This window comes from Aethalodelphis obliquidens, unplaced genomic scaffold (assembly GCF_003676395.1).
Source record: "Aethalodelphis obliquidens isolate GAN/ISIS:26980383/991018 unplaced genomic scaffold, ASM367639v1 scaffold73, whole genome shotgun sequence".
Taxonomy (NCBI): domain Eukaryota; kingdom Metazoa; phylum Chordata; class Mammalia; order Artiodactyla; family Delphinidae; genus Aethalodelphis; species Aethalodelphis obliquidens.
Window position 1 is genome coordinate 6787808 of NW_020838017.1, and position 23185 is coordinate 6810992.

General features: G+C 37.5%; 1 protein-coding gene across 6 annotated transcripts in view; it reads left to right on the forward strand.

Annotated features, from left to right (window-relative positions):
- Nucleotides 1-7490: 7490 nt before the first annotated feature.
- The window catches only part of CABCOCO1 (ciliary associated calcium binding coiled-coil 1), a 134121-nt gene continuing 118426 nt past the window's right edge, over nucleotides 7491-23185 (forward strand). For 5 of the 6 annotated variants that reach the window (XM_027091797.1, XM_027091798.1, XM_027091800.1 and 2 more), the window contains exons 1-2: nucleotides 7491-7647; nucleotides 17776-17879. In XM_027091797.1, the coding sequence (XP_026947598.1) occupies nucleotides 7567-7647; nucleotides 17776-17879 (185 nt within the window). In that variant the 5' untranslated portion in view covers nucleotides 7491-7566. The remainder of the gene's footprint in view (nucleotides 7648-17775; nucleotides 17880-23185) is intronic. The other variant, XM_027091796.1, reaches the window with a different exon arrangement.

The following is a 23185-nucleotide window of genomic DNA, read 5'->3' on the forward strand; positions in this document are numbered from 1 at the left end:
AATTATAAGTCAGGCAAAAAAGCATCTGAACCTAACCAATGGTGCTAGAATTACCATTCATGTGACATTATATAAACATGTTATTTGTTCTTTTTTTCAATGAGTTGTCAATGATTCCACTATGATAAGAGCATACAATCAGCAGACATTCCCGATCCTACCTTGTGCTACACAAACTGTTTTACAATTTTATGTTGAACAGGCCTGCTAACACCTGAATTTTCTTAATCATGCAAAATTTAAACATTCCTAGACAATGAAACATTTGTACAATGTTCAAATATATGCACAGAAGTGGGAAAACATTTGCACATGTGCAAAAAGTACCTAACCCTTCGTTTAATAGGTTGAGACCCTCCAATATGTCAACATGTGAATTATTATATATTTGAGTACATGGTTTTAAACCCAGTTTTAAAGATATGGCTAACAATAGATGCTTTGAAAAACTAATGTGAAATCAAATGTCACTGCAACCTCCAAATACAGTTAGGAAACCACTGCTTTGAGACACAGTACAGGATGCACAACGTGGCCCTTGATCAGATAGTCCTGAATTTAAATTCCATAGCCTCCACTAAATAGCTAGGTTACACGGGGTAAATAATTAACTTCTTGAAGCTTCAGTGACTATATCTGTTAGGAAAGTTAAATAAGAAATGCACAGAAAGCAGTTAGCCAGAATGCTAGATATGATAATGGTGACGATAAGCTTGCTCAGTTGTCATCTCTTTCCAAGGCCTATCCTGACTATTTTACTCGAAATTTCAATATGCACAGATTCTCCCAACCCCACACTTCTGATCTCCCTTCAAGCTGCTCTGTTCTTCCCCATAGCACTTATCACTTTCTAATAAACTATTAACCATCAACCAGTAGGATATGATTTCCAGTCAAAGAAACATCACATATAATATCAGGCTCTTTGCAGATCTTAAGTTCCCAAATTTGCATAGACAAAAAGCCTTCCAATATACTAATTAGTGGGTTCTTATGTCTTGAAATGGAATCTAGGTTTAGTACCTCATTAAAATGGAATTTTTGAGCAGACAGAGAGTTTTTGTCTTTTTGTTTTTTCTGTTTAGTCTTCTTGATATCCTGTAACTTGAAAACTGTGATGTAAAATTAATAATACATAAATACTGTGATATAAAGTCAATACACCTTATATTACATTAGGGAATAAGAGAGGAAAGAAAACACACACACACACAAACACATTCATAATTAAGTAAGTAGAAAATACTCATGACAATTATAATCTTTGTTTCTGTAACTCATCAGTGGTGGTAGCATTTATAACTACCTTCTTCCACCACCTGTTGCATATTCTTTTTGCCTTCAGCAAGCACTTCAGCTGGTCATGGTTTCTTATCTGGTGGGGTGACCTAAACCTTCATTCCTGAAGGGTCTGGGCCATTAGTAGTCCTGCCTGGATTGGGTTTTGGTAGTTTTCTATTGACCTTAATCACAGGGCCTGGTAATACTAACAGAGGCCCTAAGGGGTCTCCTATATACAAGATATACTCTTCTTTACCTCTGTTGTGGAGTAGTAGCCCAATTTCCCCTTGGTAGTCAGGGCCAATCACTCCAGCCAACACTGTAAGTCCCATCTTTGCCTGTTGATTCAGAAGTATGGGGTTCAAAGTGGCTCGATGGCAGTCTTAACATCCAGTTCAATGGAATCATTGTTGTGTCTCCTCCTAGACGCATTCCTCCCTCTGGAACTAAGACCTCTAGGCTAACAGAGCATAAGGACATGGGAACAGGAAGCAAAATTTTGCCAGTGGGTCATTAAGGTAATAGTTGTGCCACTCCCATTTCCACTCCTTGATTCCTGGACCCATGAATCCTGACTGTGGGAGAAACAATACCATATATTGGATGCTGATTCAGAGCATGTACAACCATCTGGATAACCTTGCCCCAGGCCTGCAAAGTAACTGAGTCTTCAAAAGGCCATTCCACTGTTCCTCGATCAAAAGCAATGCTATGTGGAATACCATGACAGTGGACTCTGATGATTCAATGAGATAATGAATGTTATTTTCCTTCCCTAGAACCATAAACACGCATATACATCAGAAATGTTTAATAACAGTAATGCTGTGTGTTTGCCAAAGTGATCATTTCAGCCTATGAATGCTTTGGGAAATTATATTGTACTAGAATTTTCAGAGATGAAGTTTCCTTAGAGATTACCTAATGGCTTTCAAACTTTTTAAAGCTCAAAATCCTAAATTCACAAGAAAGCTATTATGTAAAACAGGTAAAATTAGACTTGCTATATTTAAAAGTAGAGTGGGGCGGGAGGCAACGCAGAGAAGGGGGCAATACTTGCTCAGCCAAGGCCCTTCCCAGAACCCCCAGGATAAATTTTCTCAAAAATATCTTCAAAGTGCAATGGAGCCCCTGCCATTAATTAAATGGCACCCGGTCACTTCTGGCAGTCTTAGGAGGAAAAAAAAATCAGTGAAACTGTCTTGATCATACATATTTCACAAATGTAAAACGTTGGATAAATTTTGAGTTTCACAAAAATTGTTTATGACTAACTCAAATCATGTGTTTAAAGATTCTGCTTGCACTTCAGGAATTTGCATCCGTTTGCCTGGTTGAACGTTCTGGAAGCGGTGCAGTTTTTTTCAGGGGAAGCATTTTCACTTAAGGTGTGTATCGTTGCTTAGGTTTGTTAACTTGTGTTTTGCGTTAAACTACTAGTCCATAAATATGGATCAAGGACTCAAAAGTAGTTCCCTGAGGTGTAAAAGGAGTGGTAAAAATACTAACGTAAATGCTACAATAAAGAACAATTTTTAAATGAAAATAATTAATGTGCAAATTATAAATCTACACATGCAGGGAGAAGTGAATCTGTGAATGACATGCATTGTCACAAGCATGCTCCCCTGCCAGGCGTGTCCCTCCCGGTTTCCAGGTGAATTCCCCAACACCACAGGGCACAGGGGAGGTTTTACTGGGAAAGGTCAAACCTTGAAGGATCAACAAGAAGCGAAGAGGAAGGCACTGCTCCTCCCCCACACTCCCTCATCATCCATGGAGAGGGATGGCGGGGCCCAGGTGATCTGTTATTTTGCCTTTTTCATACGGCAAGTTTTAAAGAAGTCTTGTCAAGCCTGGGACAGACAGCTGCCCAGGACATGGATAGCACAGGACCCATGGGGAGTTCTAATCCCCCATGTTGGCTGTGAGTCCTGAGGCAAACCATCAGTTCCTCCACATGCAGAATGGATGGCAGTGAGATACAGTCTTACCTGGGTAATTGCTCAAGGTCACTTACAGACAGTACTGCTCATTGCACAACAACTAAGTGGAGGACAGCAATGGTGTTGATCAAGCCAGGCTTAGTCTTCCACATTACATGTTTTGGAGTTAATTTTTGCTGATGTCAGCCAAGGTACCAACAGGAAACGGCACAAAGGTGGGAACTGAGGGAATTTTGGTAACGGATTTATGTATAAACACGAGGACAGACATCAGGGAAACCAACAAGGGATGGGGAAGCAGCCCGGGGCTCAGCAGCAGGGGGCAGCCATCACTACCCTTAGGCCTGAAGAGGGGATGGAGGGGCTGAGGGGCCAGCAGCAGCCATGAAGTCCTTTGGTGTAGGAACCCGGCCACTCCCAACCTGTAATCCTGCAGGAAGGAAACAGGGAGAATAAATGACCCTGACCTCACTTTCCTACCATTAATCTGATGGTGTTCCCACTGGCCAAACCCAATCACAAGTCTGAGGGTGAGGAACTTGGCAAATCCAGCTGATGGGTCAGCCTTCCAGGGTACAAGGTCAAGTGGAGAAGGCAGGAAGTGGACATTAGGGACAAACAGAGAATGTCCACACAGCAGGGAAGACAGGACCCAGGGGCAGCCCTTGAGACGAGAGCTTTAGGAGAGCAAAGGAGGTGAGAGACCAATTGCAGGGCATGGAGTGGTTAAGGAGAGGTGATGAGTAAGAGACCCTTTCTTTTTCTTTTAAAGATTACCAGGAAGAAAAGGAACAAGTTACAAAACTGACTTAAAGAGGGCTCTGGGGGGGCTTCCCTGGTGGCGCAGTGGCTGGGGATCCGCCTGCCGATGCAGGGGGCGCGGGTTCGTGTCCCGGTCTGGGAGGGTCCCGCGTGCCGCGTGCCGCGGGGCGGCTGGGCCCGTGAGCCATGGCCGCTGAGCCTGCGTGTCCGGAGCCTGTGCTCTGCGGCGGGAGAGGCCACAGCGGTGAGAGGCCCGCATACCGCCAAAAAAAAAAAAAAAAAAAGAGGGCTCTGGGTTAGGAAAAGAGAGTATTTTCTGATTTGGGAAAAAGACAGAATTTTCATCTGAAGGGCTTAAGGATCCACTGTAAAGGGAATAACTGGAGAGAGAAAGAATAACAGATATGCCCACCATGGGAGAGTATAGAGTTTTGAAGACAGGACACAGTATTACACGAACAAGGTCAAAATCATACCAACTGTTAATTGAAAATCATTACACTCCCCTCCCCGCCACCAGTAATAGTCAGTCATAGAATGCATTCTACTGCAGTAGGTTTACTATGCCATCTCCTAAAAGTGCTTTATTAAGCTGAGACTTTAAAATGTTCTCAAATATATCTTAAACAGATTAAGGCACTTGATTGAAATGAGAAGACCAGATTTGAGAATTATGTAAAGGTTAAGAAAATGAAATATATTTCAAAATTGATTAGCAATTGGAATACTTTCTTGGCTAAAAATTAAATATGTAACAAAGAGTGAAGGCGATTATTCACAAATTAAAATGCTTCTTATAGTTTTTCTTTCTACAACTAACAAATGTATCTGAAGGCTTGAATACAGAGTGTTATCTAAATTCCACCTCCACAGTTTTGTGGTCTCTCAGTACTATTTCCAATTGGAATTTTTCCAGCCTGATCCTCTTAGACTATCACGGGTGTCACCTAATAGATTGAAGACCTCAGGAATCACAGTGTTAGAACTACTACTATGTCATTAATCTCATTAGTGACATTATTTCATTTATTGTTAAAGAACTTCACTTATACTTAAAATGAGCCAGTAACACATAAATCATGAGTGGAGTAGAAACGTTTCCCTACCCTAAGAAGACAGTGAAATCTCACCATCAGTTTTCATTGTCTTATGTTGCCACACCAGACCATCAATACCCATTATAAAATTATCTAGCCCTTTCCTAAATGTTTCTCTGGTATGGTTTATTTTAAACATCCAATACCTCAATTGGTAAAATTATGAAAATATCCCTCTTCAAGAAAGTCTGATTCCATTTGTAAAATCTGCTACTCATAGGTTTATAGGTGTGTAGATTGGAGTACTTTCATTAGAACAAGGGCCAATCCAATTGAGCAAATAATCGTATCAAGCTACCCCATATTTCACTGTGATGTGCTGAAAGTCACAGGTCTTTTAAAAGAAAATAATTGTAAACTACCAGACCCATATGTTTCCTTTTCTCTGCTAGCCCTAAAACAATAAACCAAGATAAGGAATGGAATTTTCAGGCTTCGGTGAGAAGCCTTTATCTTCAAAAGAGACTTGAGAAGGAAGCCTTAGCTGACCTTTCCATGTAAGAAAGCATATCACCTACTGAGATGTGTCTTTCTTGTTGGCACCTCCGTACAAAAGAAGTGAGAAGCTAAAATCAGCTTCAACTTGTGCAAATTAAAAGTAACCTTAAGGCTAATGGGTTTTCAACACCACTCCTTACTGGGCAAAAAAATTGTGCCCCGTAAAATTAAATTACCTCCTCAAAACTGACTTCTCCAATAAATTATGATATTAAATACAATAAAATTGAAATTCCTACAAAACAATTCCCCCCTCCCTGGGGTAACCCTCCTGTCACTGTTAGAATTGATTCCATCTTTAATGGAGTCCTCCATCTAGCTCCAGGGTCCAAAACCAAAAAGGGGTGAAGAAAACATAAAAACTGTCAAAGAAATGGCAGAACAATTAAAAGCCAGGAAAATAAATCAGACATTTGAGAAAACTAGAACTACAGTTTAGAGCAATAAATGCTTTAGCAATGTACCAAAGGCTAAATTTAAAGAATGTGAAGGGTTCTTACTTAGCAGAAGATGACCCGTTGTTTTCCATTTCTTTGAAGTAGTGATCAGAAGGAAAAAAATCAAATAATTAAGCATTGTAATGAGTTTGTAAGGTGGTAGCACTTAAGTATTAACTCTGGCAATCACTAAAAATTGACTATATTTTCACTAACTGAGGAAGTCTAACATAGTCCTTTTTAAACAGTGTTAGAAATCATAAACTCATTGCTGAGTGAATATTCTGTACTAGGAGCTAAACCAGTTTCTTTACGCATGAAAATATCAAGGGAAGGAGGACTCCACAGTCCACTTAAAAGACTAATCAAACATATACAAAAGTAGAGACAATTCATAAACACCAGTTAGTACAAATTGTGTGCAAAATCTTAACAGTAAGACAAGGAAAGGCACAATTATCATGAGGTTATATAAAGCTAAAGTGTTCAATTTGGTTTGAAAGGCAGTGGGCAAATGTAAGAAGTCTCTGATGGAAATATTATTTTGGCAGGTGTTGTACAGGATGGACTAAAGTCAAGAGAAACGTACAAACTAATACTAATCCTAATAATATCTGACTACAGGTACCAGATACTATTCTAAACATTCCCATATATTAACATGTTAAATCCTCACAGTAATGCAATGAGGCGGACACTGTCATTATCTCATTTTACAGAAGGCGAAAGTGAAGCATTTAAATAATGTCTGATTTTTTGCAGTAAGCTTCCTGCATAGCAACTCCCACACAGGTTAATATAAGCAAAGCACATTTCATTATCAAAGAAGGTACTATCATCCAGAGAAGACTACTGATACTATTACTAAATGTATTGTTTTTCAATGTTTTTATTACGGAAAACTTCAAATATATATAAAGTAGAAATAATAGTATAATGACCACACCCCCTCCATGTACCCAGTATTGATTCTTCCACTATACCTCCACTCATTATCCATCTACCCCTCATGATTTTGCAGTAAATCGCTGGCATTTTACCATTTCATCATCACTAAATCTTTCAGCATGTTGCCTCTAGAAGATAAAGACGGTTTTTCCTTGTAAACATGACAATAACCTCCTAACACTTTAAAATAACAATTCCTTAATATCAAATATCAATCAAGTGTCAATTCCAATAATATATCTCACTTTAATACTTATTGAGAACTTGCTATGTGTTCGCAGTGGTCACTTCCACGTACACTAGTTCGTTTAAATTGCCTTCTTTTTTTTTTCTTTTTTTTCTCTCTTACTAAAAGGAACGAGTCTGTCTCTACTCGGTGATTCAAGGCACCGCCGTGGGCCTTCCCGGCAGAGCGCCCCGCAGCGGCCGGACCCGGGTCTCCCGCTCCCAACGCCACCGGGTCCCAGCCCTCTCCCAGCTGGGGACGCGGTTCCGGACCGGAAGCCGCTGTGCGTGGTGCTCACTTCCCCAGCCCAGCGACCCCGGCCCCGCCCCGGTTGCCCCGGCGACGAGGGGCCGCTGTGCGGCGGCTGGATCATGGCGGCGTCTGTGGGGACGACTCCCGGGGGGACGACCCCCGCGGGGATGACTCCGGCGGGAACCACGCCCGAGTCGGAGGTACGCCGTCCCTGCCCGGTACCCGCGACCCCCGAGCGCCCGCCCCCTGCCCGCGGCCGAGGCTGGTCCCGGGGAGACGCCTCCCGCCGGGGGTTGGGTGCGCGGACCCGAGTGTCGGAGGGTTTGGGAGCGGGTCCCGGGCGGCGCGGGCTCCGGGGGAGTGAGAGGGGGTCCCGGAGCCACCGCCCCGCGCTCCCCGAGCCCTGCCGCTCGACGCGCCTCGTGCTCTCGAGTGTAAACTAGAAATCCTTCCGTTGGACGGTTCATTCGTTGCCCCAAAGGCCTCACAAGTACGCCCTTTTCCCCGATTCTCAGCACTTGAAAGGGAATTCTGGCAATCTTGAATGGGCCCGACTCTTTTGGAAATTACTACTAATTCACTTCAGATGATCACAGTTCCTGTTGCTCAAAAGCTGTCGTGGAATAATTACTCTTCATTGGTAGTGGGTAGATTAATATTTGAAGGCCAGTGTTTCCCTTATTATTTTGCTGTTTCTCTAAATAATAAATACATAATAGGAGATGGGACAAAGGAGGAACGCCTGGAAAATCGACCTTCCGGTTATGACTTAGTTGCTCATCAGCCCCTTGCTTTTAGGAAAAGTATTTAACGTCCTTGGGCCTCCAGTGGTTTCCTGTGTAAAATAAAGATTTTTCCTCAGGCCCCTCCGAACACCAGTTCTCAGTAATAAATGGGTTCTAGGTAACTTGAGTTACTCACAAGCTTTGTATCCTGAGATTTTAATTAAGAATATATGCCAGATATTACTAAAAAAAATGTTTACATCTTCACATACTTGAGTCAGTCATGTTGTCCTAAGAAGTTTTTTCTTCTGTTTTTTTAAGACTCTGAAGGTGAATAATGTTATAATTAACATTGCTAGGCTCAACTTCCTTATTTGTGTAAATAACATTTTTTTTTGTACAGAAGATAAGTATTAGCTGCAGTTTTATAAATGGGGAAACGCAGAGCCAGTGAATTCAGTGCCTTGCCCAGAGATGTGCAAGTCATTCCCAAGCCATTCTTCCCAATACTGTGTGCAGACCGCTAAAGCATGCGGATTCTCCTATGAGCCTTTTGAAATTAGCATACATTAAAAATACATTTTAATGTGATAAACTGGTTACTAACCCAGTTACTCCCTTGTGATCTCTAATGTAAGTAATACAGTTTCAAAAGTGGCATAGGAAATTTCCCAATTAAATTGTGTTATTTAAATATATACAAAAACTTACTTATGAGAATGGATAGTTGTCAGTGTACACCCACATATATAGTTTCCCATGTAGATAATGTCCTTTGTAAGAGAGACTGATAATTTGGGGTTAATGAGCCTGCACTTCGAAAAAAATACCCCATAATTTTTCTTTTATTAAAAGATGCGAAGAAGTGCCATGTTCCAGGAAAAAAATAATCACTTTTTATAATGGACGAGTCAAACGAATACATATAGACGTTAGGTGATTATCTGCCATCTTAACCCTGTCAGTGGGCACTTTTGTAAACTTCTTGGAGAAGCAAGTATTCCCCATGACAATCAATAGTCTTTTAGTAACAAACCGAACAAATCAAGTTGGAATTTGGACTCACTTAACTGTGCTCATTTACTAAGATTAACACACTGCATGGTCAAAACTCCATTTTCCATTCTAATGAAAGCAGAGTTCCTGTAATTCATGGAGTAGACCGTTGATCCCTAGTGTTATGTCATTCATTAGAATAAGTCCTGCCTGCCACCCGTTTGTGCCCGCTGTGGGTTTCAGGGGTTAGATAGAAAAGACAGCAAAAATCTCTCTCGGTGTGTCTGTTCCCAAGGCTACATCTTTTCAGTTAGGTACTGAAAGGTTCTTCTCAGGTCAGATTGTTTACTGAATTGATCCCCCAAGACCTAGTCCCTTATAGTATTATTTCTTAATAATTCTTTATCCAAATTGACTTAGCCAGTGCACCATCCAGTCATCGGAGCCAAGCAGTAGTGAAATATTTCTTTTCTTGCCAAGTCTATTGGAAATAAGGCATAAGCTTCCAATAGTCTGAGGTTTCCCGTTTGTTGTTTGTTCTCAGTACCTAAAATAAAAACAGCAAATTATCCCAGTCATATAGTAGGCACTCAGTAAAAATATAGCTTAACTAATTGAAATTATAGAGGGTCTGACATATGCCAGGAATGTAGTTATCATAGCTCAAAATCTGCTCTATAAGATACCTTGAACAAGCAGACATGAGATGCAGGTCCGGGAAAATATTTGTTATGTAATATTGCTTAAACTTTTTTTTGCCAACTTTCTGAATTCAATAATCCAGTTTCTTTAGTAACATGGGAGTAAATGCCTCCTTCTAAAAGGTAAGACTAAACATTTGGGAGATATCTATTTAAATGCACAAGACCAGAGAAATGACGACAGTCTGAAAATATTTCCTATGTATATATCTGTAACTGAAAGGAGTTTATAAATTCTCCTAAGTTAATTTATAAGTGAGTTTGTAAATGAATACTTAGAATTCAATCATCAGTCTTTTATCGATAGTTTGTTCATAAGCTGACTTTCTTAATATCTTCAAAAATACTATTTGGGACATGTAATCATTTATGTATTATATGTAAAAGGACTATACTTCAACTCATATCAGAGACCTAAAAGAAAATGTAAATGATTATTTCCCAATTGCTTCTTTTGAATAATTTCCCTTAGTGTTAACAAATCCCCTAACAGATGACATTTATTCAATGCCTTTGGGACTTCCTCAGGACAAGGGGACACTTACATAATCCTGAGTGGAAAGGTGATATCACCTGTGGTAAAAGCCTCAGTGTGTTTGGGGGAGGCCATAGACAATTCTCTCGACATTAGGCAGTCCCTACGGACCTTGAAAATAGCCCCCGCCCCGTCATTGGCAGGTTAGAAACACTTGGGGCTCAACTTGGGCACCAAGATGACCAGTTTCCTGCAGTTGCAATGTCATTCATGAGGTATTTATTGAAGCCATTTACAGCACATGGTGTAGATCAACCTGTGCAGGGCTATGGGAGGTTGCCAAAAAGTTGCTCAAAATATTGTTGAAAAAACAGTGCTAATATTCCTTAAAATGTGAATATACAGTATCATTATTTATCAGACACTTAGAACCTCTGGAAATATTGGCCTCGGGCGTGGAGGTATTGACAAACATTGGGTTTGTCTTTCATCTTACTATTAGTCTTTGGGTTTCCTATCTTATTCTTATTTCCTGCTTCTTCTCCCCACTCCATCCTCCCTTTCAGGTTGCACAAATCATCTTCAATTTTTTTCTAATATTGAAAGTTTTATTTTACTAAAGTTAGGTCTTTAACACAGCTAAAATTAATTTTTGATGGATGTACTGTATATTTGAAATGAGGATCTAATTTTGTTTTCTTCTAGACGTGAACCATCAATTATGCCAGTTTCATTTACTATAAATAAGCCATACCCTCTTCCCATGGAGAATGGACTGACTGCCGCTATCACATTACATATGTACATGAATGGGCACAAGAATGGCTGAAGAGTCAGTGGAATAGAATAGAGAATCCAACATTTATATATGTATATGTATAAATTTATACATGTAGGTATATTTTTGAATTTCCATTCTCTATTTTTTTACACTGACTAGTTTGTCCATTCTTGTGTTACTGCCAAACTACTTTATATTTAACTTTAATGTCTGATTTGGAAAGGTCCCTCTCACTATTTTTCTTTTTCAAAATGTATGTATTCTTCCATAAGAACTTGAAAAAATGATTTCGGTAGTTACAAAATGATACAGAATGATACAGTTGAGATTTGAGATTGTCATTGCATTATACTTGTAATGTGGGAAGGATTTAATTTTTTTAAATTTTATTTATTTTATTGTTGGCTACATTGGGTCTTCGTTGCTGTGCGCGGGCTTCTCATTGTGGTGGCTTCTCTTGTTGCGGAGCACCGGCTCTAGGCGCACGGGCTTCAGTAGTTGTGGCTCGCGGGCTCTAAAGCGCAGGCTCAATAATTGTGATGCACAGGCTTAGTTGCTCTGTGGCATGTGGGATCTTCCTGGACCAGGGCTCGAACCCGTGTTCCTTGCATTGGCAGATGGATTCCTAACCACTGCGCCACCAAGGAGGCATAATTTTTTTTAATTTGAAGGTTTCCAATAAATCTCTTTTATCAAATCTTGTTATTAAACTTTGATAAAGTTTATAATTTCTTTAGGTACTATACCTTTCTTATTATATTTTTAATCCAGTTTAATCAATTTTAATGCCATTTACATTTATAATTAGTTTCTAATACAGAGGAGAGCAGTTAGCCTTTGTATGTTTATGTTATATGTAACCATCTTAGAAGTTTCTTATTAGCTCAAACCATGTTAGTACAATGTCATGTTTCTTAGGTGTGCAGCCATGTAATCTTCAAGTAAAGATTTTTTAATGTCCTCATTTCTAATATTTAAGCCACATATTTCATTTTCTTATTATATTATTAGACCCGCTATAGTGAGTTTAATTACAATAATGTTACTAGCCAGAATCCCTTTTTCGTTCCTGGTTTTCATAAGAATACATCAGTGTTTCATCATTCAATATAATGTTTTGGCGTATAATCCTTTTTACGTTTAGCTATTCTTTTTTTTAAATATTATTTTTATTTTTTGGCTGTGTCGGGTCTTAGTTGTGGGCACGGGATCTTTTGTTGTGGCACGCGGGCTTAGTTGCCCCGTGGCATGTGGGATCTTGGTTCCCCAACTAGAGATTGAACCAGCATCCCCTGCCTTGTAAAGAGGATTATTTTCTTTTTTTTTCTTTTTTTTTTTATTGCGGTACGTGGGCCTCTCACTGCTGTGGCCTCTCCCGTTGCGGAGCACAGGCTCCGGACGCGCAGGCTCAGGAGCCATGGCTCACGGGCCCAGCCGCTCCGTGGCATGTGGGATCTTCCTGGACCCGGGCACAAACCCGTGTCCCCTGCATCGGCAGGCGGACTCTTAACCATTGCGCCACCAGGGAAGCCCTAAAGAAGATTCTTAACCGCTGGACCACCAGGAAAGTCCCTAACTTTTCTTTTTTTAATTCATATGTTACTGAGAGTTTTGCTGCTGAATTCTTACAAATGCCTGTCTATTATTTATTTTTATGATCATATTATTTTATCATTTAATTTGTCTTAAGTATATGAGACTTATTAATGATAATCTGTCCTTGCATTTCTGAAATTAACCTTATTTGCTCATAATGATAGCTTATTATTCTTTTAGTACAATGCTGGATTCAGTGTTCTAAGGTATTATTTTAACTAGAATTTTTGCATCTGAATTCATTAATGATTTTGACTTATAATTTCCTTTCTGTGCTAATTCAGGTTTTTGTGTATAGCCTGTGTTGGCTTCTAAAAAATGAATTATCTATGGTCTATAATTATTAGACTAACAGAATTTATGTGTTCTTGATTGTTCAGTAGAACTTCAAGTGTAAACTCTCTGGACATGGTGACCTTTTAAAAAGTAGACTTCCAGTTTAGTTCATGTGTGGTCAGGTCCATTTCTTCCCTTACCCTTGGTCAAATTTGATAACGTATATATTCCTAGGAAATCACCCATTTCCTTGTAATTTTCAAATGTATTTCCATTTAATGTGGCATGTATTTATTTTTTCTTTAATCGCATTTGCCCAAGATTTGCCAGTTTTATTCATTATTTTAAAGAACTAGCTCTTGCTTTTATTTATCCTTCTTTCATCTACTTTTTGTCTTAAATTGGCTCCTTATGGTGTCCAGGACTATAGTGAGGTGAGTGAGGGGTGCCAAAAAATTCAGTAGTCAAGAGAAACTATATTTTAACGCAATATTTTAAAAACCAAAATTAATGCAAAAAATCCATAATAGATCTAAATTTTAAATAAAGACAGCATCACTATTACTGATGTTTCCTTTTTGCCTCAGGCTCCAACATGGCTCAACACAGCGCTGCTTCTTAGTTCATTTATTTTCAGGCTTGAAGAAAGCCTTTCAAAGTGTGGCAATTGTAGACCATTCTCTGTTCTCTAAGACTGTGAAACACCTCTTAGGCATCTGTGCTATCTTTTTTTAGTGGACATTTATTAAGAGTCTTGTAAGACATACCACTGATGGATACAAAGGTGCCCCCAAAGGCTTAAATTCTAGAAGAAAGACATATGTACAAATGTGGAAAGTTGAGGTGACATTAGAGAAAAAAATTCAGAGAAGAAGTTATCTGAAAATATCAGGCTTACAATTTTAATGCTTCTGGAATAACAGCTAAAATCCAGCAGGTGGTGGAATAAAATGAGTTACAGTGCAGTTTAGCTTACGTATTTTCCTAGTCAGAGATGTAATTTTACAGAGAAAGTGATAATTACATATTTACATTTTTATTAACCTATTCATGAATTTTCCATTGTATCTTTAATTTTTACAAATCAGAATGTATGTATCAAAAGATTAAAGATTTTTAACCATCTTATATCCTTTCTAGGTACATGGCAGTATATAAACAAACAAAAGAAAAGCTCTCGTTTAAAATAGGTCCAGGAATTCAATTTAAGACAAAAGAAAACAAAAAACCAGAGGCAAACCCTCCTACAAGATGATTATCTTAAGCTATCAAGTTTTAGTAAAAAATGAGGCAGTAATATTAGGCACCTTAGCTAGAATTATTATTGTACAAAAGATTAAGATTATTGTATTCTCTTTCAGTGCTTGTGTGACCTATTTTCTCCTGTTCAGAAAATTTTCAAATCTAATACAATTGATCTGAATGTCTGTATAATGTACCTTTCATATATATCTTTATTCATTATGAATAATGATAGCAATCTTGTATGTAGTAAAACATATCAGAATGATTTTTTAACATGAATCCAAATTTACGTTCAAATGCCTTGCTGTAAGTCACAGAATTCATCAATATTCAAACCATCATGAAATCTCCAAATCCAGGTCCTGCTTTTTATCATGCTCCATCATCTAACAGTGTCATCACAGGATGGAGATGAATTCAGACAGTTGATAAACAACCTATGTTGACCTAACTAGGACCTGCAGAATTCTAAAAAGAAGTAAAAGATTGAATGACTGTCCCTGAGGAATTTACAATCTAATGGGATTAACAGTAGTAATAATTATACTTTACTGCTAATAATTAAAAAAAAATACATGTAACTAACAAATATTTAAACAAATATATAGCCATACATTATGGACTAAAATACTATTCTGTCTAAAAACTGAGTGCATTTAATTTGATTTACAAGTGTCTGAGTGCCTACTAGGTGCGAGGTATTATATTAGATACTCAAATATTGTTTCATACTAAATTTATAATCTAATAGTATGACCTACTTTAGGTTAATTTGCCAACTCTAAGATTATGAAAAGATAGCTAATAAAATAGCATATTTTATTTCTAAGTTGGCTTTTTAAAAATAAAAATATAATAACCTAATATTAAATTACAAACGTTAAACTGATTTTCATTACCAATGAGTATTAGCTTTGGGATTTTTCTGTTCTTGAAATAAGGCAAGTTTGGGATGTGATCTTGTTAACTATAGCAAAATGTTTCCTACTCTTACTTATTGGAGCTTATTCACATGGAAAACTAAATAACTGTTGAATTAAAAACATTTGCCCCATCTCTCCCCCAAATCTCACAATCCTTTTTAAAATGTATTTATTTATTTATTTAAATTTTGTTGAAGTATAGTTGATTTACAATGTTGTGTTAATTCTGTACAGAAAAGTGACTCAGTTATACATATATATATTCTTTTTCATATTCTTTTCCATTATGGTTTGTCACAAGATATTGAATATAGTTCCCTGTGCTATACAATAGGACCTTGCTGTTTATCCATCCTGTGTATAATAGTTTGCCTCTACTAATCCCAAACTCCCAGTTCTTTTCTCCCTACCCCTCTTCCCCCTTGGCAACCACAAGTCTGTTCTGTATATCTGTGAGTCTCTTTTTGTTTCATAGATATGTTGATTTGTGTCATATTTTAGATTCCACATATAAGTGTTATCATATGGTATTTGTCTTTCTCTTTCTGACTTTACTTAGTATGATAATCTTTAGGTCTATCCACGTTGCTGCAAATGATATTATTTCATTCTTTTTTATGGCTGAGTAATAGTCCAGCACACGCGCGCACACACACACACACACACACACACACACACCACATCTTCTTTATCCATTCATCTGTCAGTGGACATTAGGTTGTTTCTATGTCTTGGCTCTTGTGAATAGTGCTGCTGTGAACATAGGGGTGTATGTATCTTTTTGAATTATATTTTTTTCTGAGTATATGCCCAGGAGTGGGGTTGCTGGGTCATATGGCAACTCTGTTTTTAGTTTTTTGAGGGCCCTCCATACTGTTTTCCATAGTGGCTGCACCAATTTACATTCTCACCAACAGTGGAGGAGGGTTCCCTTTTCTCCACACCCTCTCCAGCACTTGTTATTTGTAGACTTTTTAATCATGGCCATTCTGGCTGGCGTAAATCTCACAATCCTTTATTTTCATGGAGCTACTGGTGTCTTATCTCTTTTTCAGTCTTCTTTTCCATCCCCCATTCACAGCTCTTCTCTTCACGCTCTAGCTTTGGGCAGTTTCATCCATTCTCATACTTGTAGTGACTCCTAAACCAACATCCCTAAACTTGACCTTTCTTGACTCTAGCATTTCTAATTAACCTCTAAACATTTCTTTCTTCTATGTATATTTCACCTAAAATTCAACCGCTGAAACCAAATTCATCATCTTGCCTTCTTAAAACTAGCATCATCTTCCAAAACTCTTATTTGTGTTGGTGTGATAAGAGTGTCACATATGCTTTTACAGATTGTACTCTGAACAAAAGGACTCAGCTGAGGGTTGAGCAGGAGCTGAAACTACACTCTGTTCACAAGTGGTGCACTTGGGTGCAGGACTGCATCAGCCTTAAGCCTTTAGTACTTCCTCCACCCAGAGAGGATGCCTTCGTCTAGTTCACACAGAGGTGGCATATGTGATGTTGGAGGCCCTGAGTATCAACACCTTTTTCTTCTAGTCACCTATTTCAGAAACTCAGACTCTCCATTCATTCTTCCCTCCTTTAGTCCCCCAAATGTAATATGTTGTATTTATCCCTTTCTGTTCTGCACACTGCTGGGAGCCCAGTGCAGCCCAATGCCTCATTCCTGAACTGTTCTAACAACCTTTTCATTTAACTCTTCCTTTTTGTCCTTCACCCTGCTACAGAGTACCCTCCATTAAAGCATAGTTTTGTCATTTCATTGCTCAAAAACTTCACGGTCCCTTATTGCCTGTAAAGAACAAACTCTTCAGCCTGTCATTCTTCAACCATCCATGGTCTAAAATATGTATGGTGCCTTGTGCAGTATCTTGTGTATTGTAATCACTCAGTAAATCTTTATTAAATTATTTAAGATCTCCTGTGATATATTTCCAATGCCCACCTTCCACTTAGGTCCAACTAGTCCCCTGTGTGTGCCCTAGGCACCACTGTGAACTACTTTATATTTACAGAACCGGTACCCAACTGTCTTGTCTTTATCACCTTGGTGTTGCTGAGTCGCTTCACCTGGGACATTATCCATGCTCAGTCTCACAAAGGCTATTTCTCTCTGTAGACTTTCCTTGTCCTGTTGCTGTCCTTGTTGTCCCTTCCTTCCTTTAGACTGAATGACATCTTTATTATGGCTCACTTATTCTGTTTTCTTGTTTTAAAGTCACTTTTAGTTTGTCCCTTCCACAAGATGTTAAGCTTCTTGAGGATAACAAGTCTTTCTTACTTGTCTTTGCCTCCTCTTGTGCCCCAAGTTCAATGAGGAATATATAGATATTCAAAAATGTTTGTTAATTGAAAACCATCACCTCACCCAGTTTTAAATATGCACAAAAGACAGGTTGACTAACGATTCAGCTTTTCAGAAGAGAGGTACCATTACTTAAAGACAGAAAGGAAAAGAGATTATCTAGGAGACTGTTGTTTTTAAATTTTTTCCTGATAGCAGTGAGACAAAAGTAAGAACAAATTTTGATATCTTTGGGATTAATATGTGAAACGTGATTGAAATAACTTATTTCCACATTTTTTTTTTCGTAGAAAGATACTGAATTCCAGGAGCATGAAAGGATTCTGTGTCCAGATTTTCTTTCAGTTGCCCAGATCACCGAAATGCTAGCAGAGGATATAGATGGAGTTCAACAGTAAGTACTTCAATATTACAACCAAATATGGAACAGTTCTAGTTCTGCATCTATAAATGGTCATGATATGTTATTACACATTTTAAACCTATTTCCAAAATATTTGTTATTATATTTTGCACAGATATATATATCCGGACTGTGGAACACAAAAATTCTCAAACAACTGACTTGTTTCCACTGCTCAGCAGTCTTCTTTATGGGAGAAATGGATTTCAACCAACTTGCTAATCTTAACAGAGAATAGGGATTTATTGTTAAAAGCAGCCATTAGCATATGCCATCTTCTTTTCTCTTTCATTTGTAAAACTGTCACTATGCACAAGAACCTTTAGGTCTTCTGTCTCATCATGACAAGAGTAAGATGTATTTTCTGTAATATTAATAGTGAATACATTTTATAATTTTGGAAATCCTGAATATTAGCCATCCACCTGTGATTTTTATTGGATATGAAGCTATGCTAAGTATTCTAATCTCATACATTTTGCTTAAATATGTGAATATAACTGAATTTATAGGTATCAGTTCTAATATACGTACATCCTATTCTTAAGGCCATTGATTTCTACAGTAGATCATTTACTTAGAACTCTAATATATACTCAGATATATCCACCACACAAATTCTGAAAAGATGTTTTTAGTAATCATTCATTTTAAAAATTATCTCACTCTAATAATGGAAGCCTGATCAGTTATAATGTGTGGAGTGTGGGGACAATGTGATGATGTTCTGGACTGTAATGTTCCAGGGTAAGATTTCTGTAGTCCAGTCATCTGGATGTAAGCCGGGCATTGTCGACCATAATGGGCAAATGGAAAATGACTTTGTCAGTGGTTATCATTTGCAAATCTTACAAATATTATGGAATAGAGGTGATTTACTGCTGAGAAGGAAATATATGACAGATGTACTTGCTGGAAGAGAGATTTGAGAAGGGAAGGCATATTAAGAGCAGGCAAATGACACTGACAGGCCTTTTCCTGAAATGCTCTTCACATCCACTGCCTTCAAATCCTGCTAGAAATCCTGGTGATCTGTGATTTGGTCATACTACTTACTATCTGCATTTTTAGAAGTATTACTCAATTAACAATTTCACAGGTTTAAGAATTTTATGGTGATGTTACCATATTTATAGAAATGAATGCTCATTGGGAATTCTTATTTTTTAGTGTCAGAATTGATTAGAAAAATGCATTTATTGTATTAATATCACTGATTAAGCTTCAGGTAACTATTATCTTCGATTTCTAGGTAACCCCAAATGTTTGTCATTGAAATGCAAAAAATAGGTATTTAAAACTAGGCAGGGGGCTTCCCTGGTGGCGCAGTGTTTGAGAGTCCGCCTGTTGATGCAGGGGACACGGGTTCATGCCCCGGTCTGGGAAGATCCCACATGCCGCGGAGCGGTTGGGCCCGTGATCCGTGGCCTCTGAGCCTGCGCGTCCGGAGCCTGTGCTCCGCAACGGGAGAAGCCACAGCGGTGAGAGGCCCCCACAAACCACCAAAAAAAAAAAAAAAAAAAACTAGGCAGTTAGTAGATTAATACAATGTAAATGACATATATTTAATATAGTTTATAATTTATTTGTATTAAATAATAAATACAAGATGTTATATTAAATGCAGTTAATATTAAATAAAATTTATTGCAAACAAACGCTTTTTAGACTTGTGTATTTCTCATCACATCTTAAGTTGTACTGTGTATGACCATCTTTTGCAACAATCTTTTTCTCTTTTTCAATTACTGGCTCTCTTTTTTGTTAAATATCTAAATTCTAAAAGTATTTTTAATCTGTAAGAGGTGAGGTCTAGAAGAAAGTAAATGATACAGAGGGTGATACAGAAGTTAGCTGCTGTATAGAAACAACCAGGTTTAACAGCAGGTTGACCTAAAAGGTCATTCTTTTAGGATGTGCCTATGACCATCTCATTAATAGAATTCATCTGAAGTAATCTCAAATTTTAGGGCATCGATTTTGGATAAATGACAACAGTTTTATGTCAGGAGCCATTTCTTTGAAAAGTAATTTTCTTGAGGTTTTTTACATGATTTTTGTAACAGTAATCCTGAATTATTTGTAGCCAGTCATTCATTTTCCATATAAAATAGCATTATTATAAATGGGGATTATACACCTTTCAAAATGACAGAAATATAATTGAGGTATCACGTCACCAAGTGGCAAAAGTATGCCAAAATCATACAGTCTACGAAGTTATAAACCTACTAAAATAAATTATGGGACATTAGCACATTTCCCTACCTTTAAAAATTTTGTTGCGTAAAAGCAACCAACGAAATGAAACATTAAAGTATCATTAAAATATATTTCTGGAATACACTTCAAGCAAAGTTAAATGTCTGGATACATTTCTCATCATTTCCTAACTACTATCTATGATTCATGTTTTAATGTAACCCTGATTTTATTTACAGATCCACCCAAATCCCTTTTGAAAAAAGGATAGGGACTAAATTGAAAATAACTATTTAAACACAGAAGTAAGTTGGAGAGATCTTTTAATAACCTCTCTATAATTGGTTTCCATGAGCTGTTCAGCTCTTGCCTTAAGGCTTATTGCTGCATGTCATCATATTTAAAAAATAAAAGGCACTCCAATTTCAAGAGCAGGCAAGAATAATGTAATATTTTTACTGAAATTCTTGGTGAGACAAAGTAGGTAGTTACATCACCTATCACTATACCAAAACTTGCTAAATCACTATTAAGCATCTTTCTCTTTCCTTACATTCTCTCATGCTACATCTGTGACCATCTCTCCCCTCTCCCCTTTTCCATCTCCCTTTATTCCCAGAGGAAAAGCTTACAGATTTACCAGTAAAATGCATGGAAACTTTGCATTCAAACCACAGCAGTGTCTTGCTCCTAATGCCTCCCTGCTTAGTTTCCTTTGGAGTGAAATAACTGAATGAAGAACAGAAATGTTAAATATTTAGCCTGCAGTTCAGGTTGAAGGTTAAGATTCAAATGGTACTATGGAAAGTGATAGAGGGGACATTAGGGAAAGAGCGAAGGTGGAGGAAACTTAAAGAGACTTCACCATATTATTCTTAGGCAATTGTCTATTAGTATATAGTTAAACATTGAAAAAATAAAAATGTAAAGCAAAGAACACATGCCACTATTCAGATCAGATATTTAATTAAAACAATAACATGCAGATGAAGAATACACTTAGAAGGAAGACTAACTTCTGTAAACAGAAGAAAATGTTAGGCAAAAGCTGATGATTAAAGAGGGCATTGATTTCATAAAACGAGATAAAAGAAGAGATTATAAAATATGTAAATTAAGAAGCTTTTAACACTAAGGCAAGAAACTAAGGTAAAGAATAAATCCAATATAGAACTTATCTTGCTGAAAATCAAGGCAGTAATGGAAAACAAATTTAAGAAAACATTCAAAATGCATATTAAAGCAATTGGAAGATGCTAGAATATACATCTAACTTAGTGTATAAGAAAAAAATACTTTAAAATAAAAGTTTGATAGAAGATAAAATAAGAAAATTTGCTGTTCAAAACTATGTATCAAACAAATATACTCTTATTGTAAATTGCCCCAAAAAAGCTTTGATTTAAATATTTTAATAGAATAAAACTTCATGTATTACCTCATCTCTGGGATAAAGAAAGTCACCTAGAGGAAAATTATCAGGCAGGCCTCAGACTTTTCCTTAGCAACATTAGGTAGCAGAAATCAGTAGAGTGAAAAGTAAGTAAATTTAGGGAGTCAAAAGAATATAATTCAGAATAAAATACTAATGGGGTTGTTTTAGTTAATCCATGTATTGGGTGAGGTAGTATTTTATTTTCTATGTGGATAGTCAATGCTGCCAGCTTCATTTTTGAAGAATTCATACTTCCCTCACTGATTTGAAATACTACCTCTGTCATATACCAATTCCCATATATATTGGGTCTGTTTCTGGGCTTTCTGTTCCATTGGCCTATTTGTTGATTCCATTAAAATACCACAAGTTTTTATTACTATAGACATTTTCCTACTGACTTTTACTTAAGAATAAATGGTATTATACATTAAACATTGGAAAATAAATCTTGCTGACTGATATCCAGTGCAAATGGAAGATGCCTGGCTAGTGAGGTAACCTTCTTCCCCAGATTGCCTCCCCATTCATTTCTGCATCTACCATTTGATTTGTGTGCTTGACAAAATGTATCAGTTGGGATGCTTTTAATTGCAGGTAACACAAAAAACTGATCATATTGACCTAAAAATAAAGAATATACACACATTTACACACACACGGACACACACACACGTGTATGTAAAATATCATATAACGGGACATTCAGAGATAGATTGACTCCAGGGTTGGTTGACTCAAGTCCTCAATAGTATCAAGAAGTAAGGCTTAGTCGTAGGACTGATTTTTCTTATGGTTATAAAATAACTGCCAGCAGCAGCCAAAGCTACTTACTTAACTCTTCTGATTTTTGTTCCACAGAAGAAAATGACCCTTACCGTTAGTTATGAATTAACTAGAACAATTTAGGAGAGTGTTCACTGTAGATCAAAAATTATTATAGAGAATGCCATATACTGAAAGGCATTATATGGCATTATGAGAGGGAGATGAGAAGCATGACTGGCTGAAAAGACTCAGATCTCACTTTGGGTGTTGGGGTCTACGCAGTAAATGAAATGTATGTTAGAGAGTGAGTTAAACGCAACATCAGCTTTATTTATTCCCAGACTTGTTTAATCTTGCTGTATTCATTATTCTGATTGTGTAATTTATTTCAGTATTGTAAATAATAAGGACTCTTTTTTTGTAAGTGGCAGTATAAAGTTGTCACACACACACACACACACACACACACACACAAACACACATACACACATACAGACATTCCCTCAGAAATCACATATAAGCATCTAGGAAATACCAATTCCATTTCTACTAACAAGGAGATGCTGAAAGCACAGACCACAAACTGTGAGGATGCCCACCAGAAACACTGTAGATCAAGCAGAAGTGCAGGAGAAATTACAAGGAGGATGTACATAGTGGAAGATCTGAGAATAAGCTTAAAAATATACTTATTCTCCCAGGTGAGGAGAAAACCCTGAAGTGCCATTTCAAGAACCCTTGTTTGCAATAGCAAGACCAGAATACACAGGCTTAGAGCAGATACTTTCCATGTTTACAAGAAATAGATTGTTTATGTGATAGTGAAGAGAACCTATTCTACTTTTTCCCTTTTCCCCACTAACTGAAAAAAAGAATAAAAACTAGAATAATT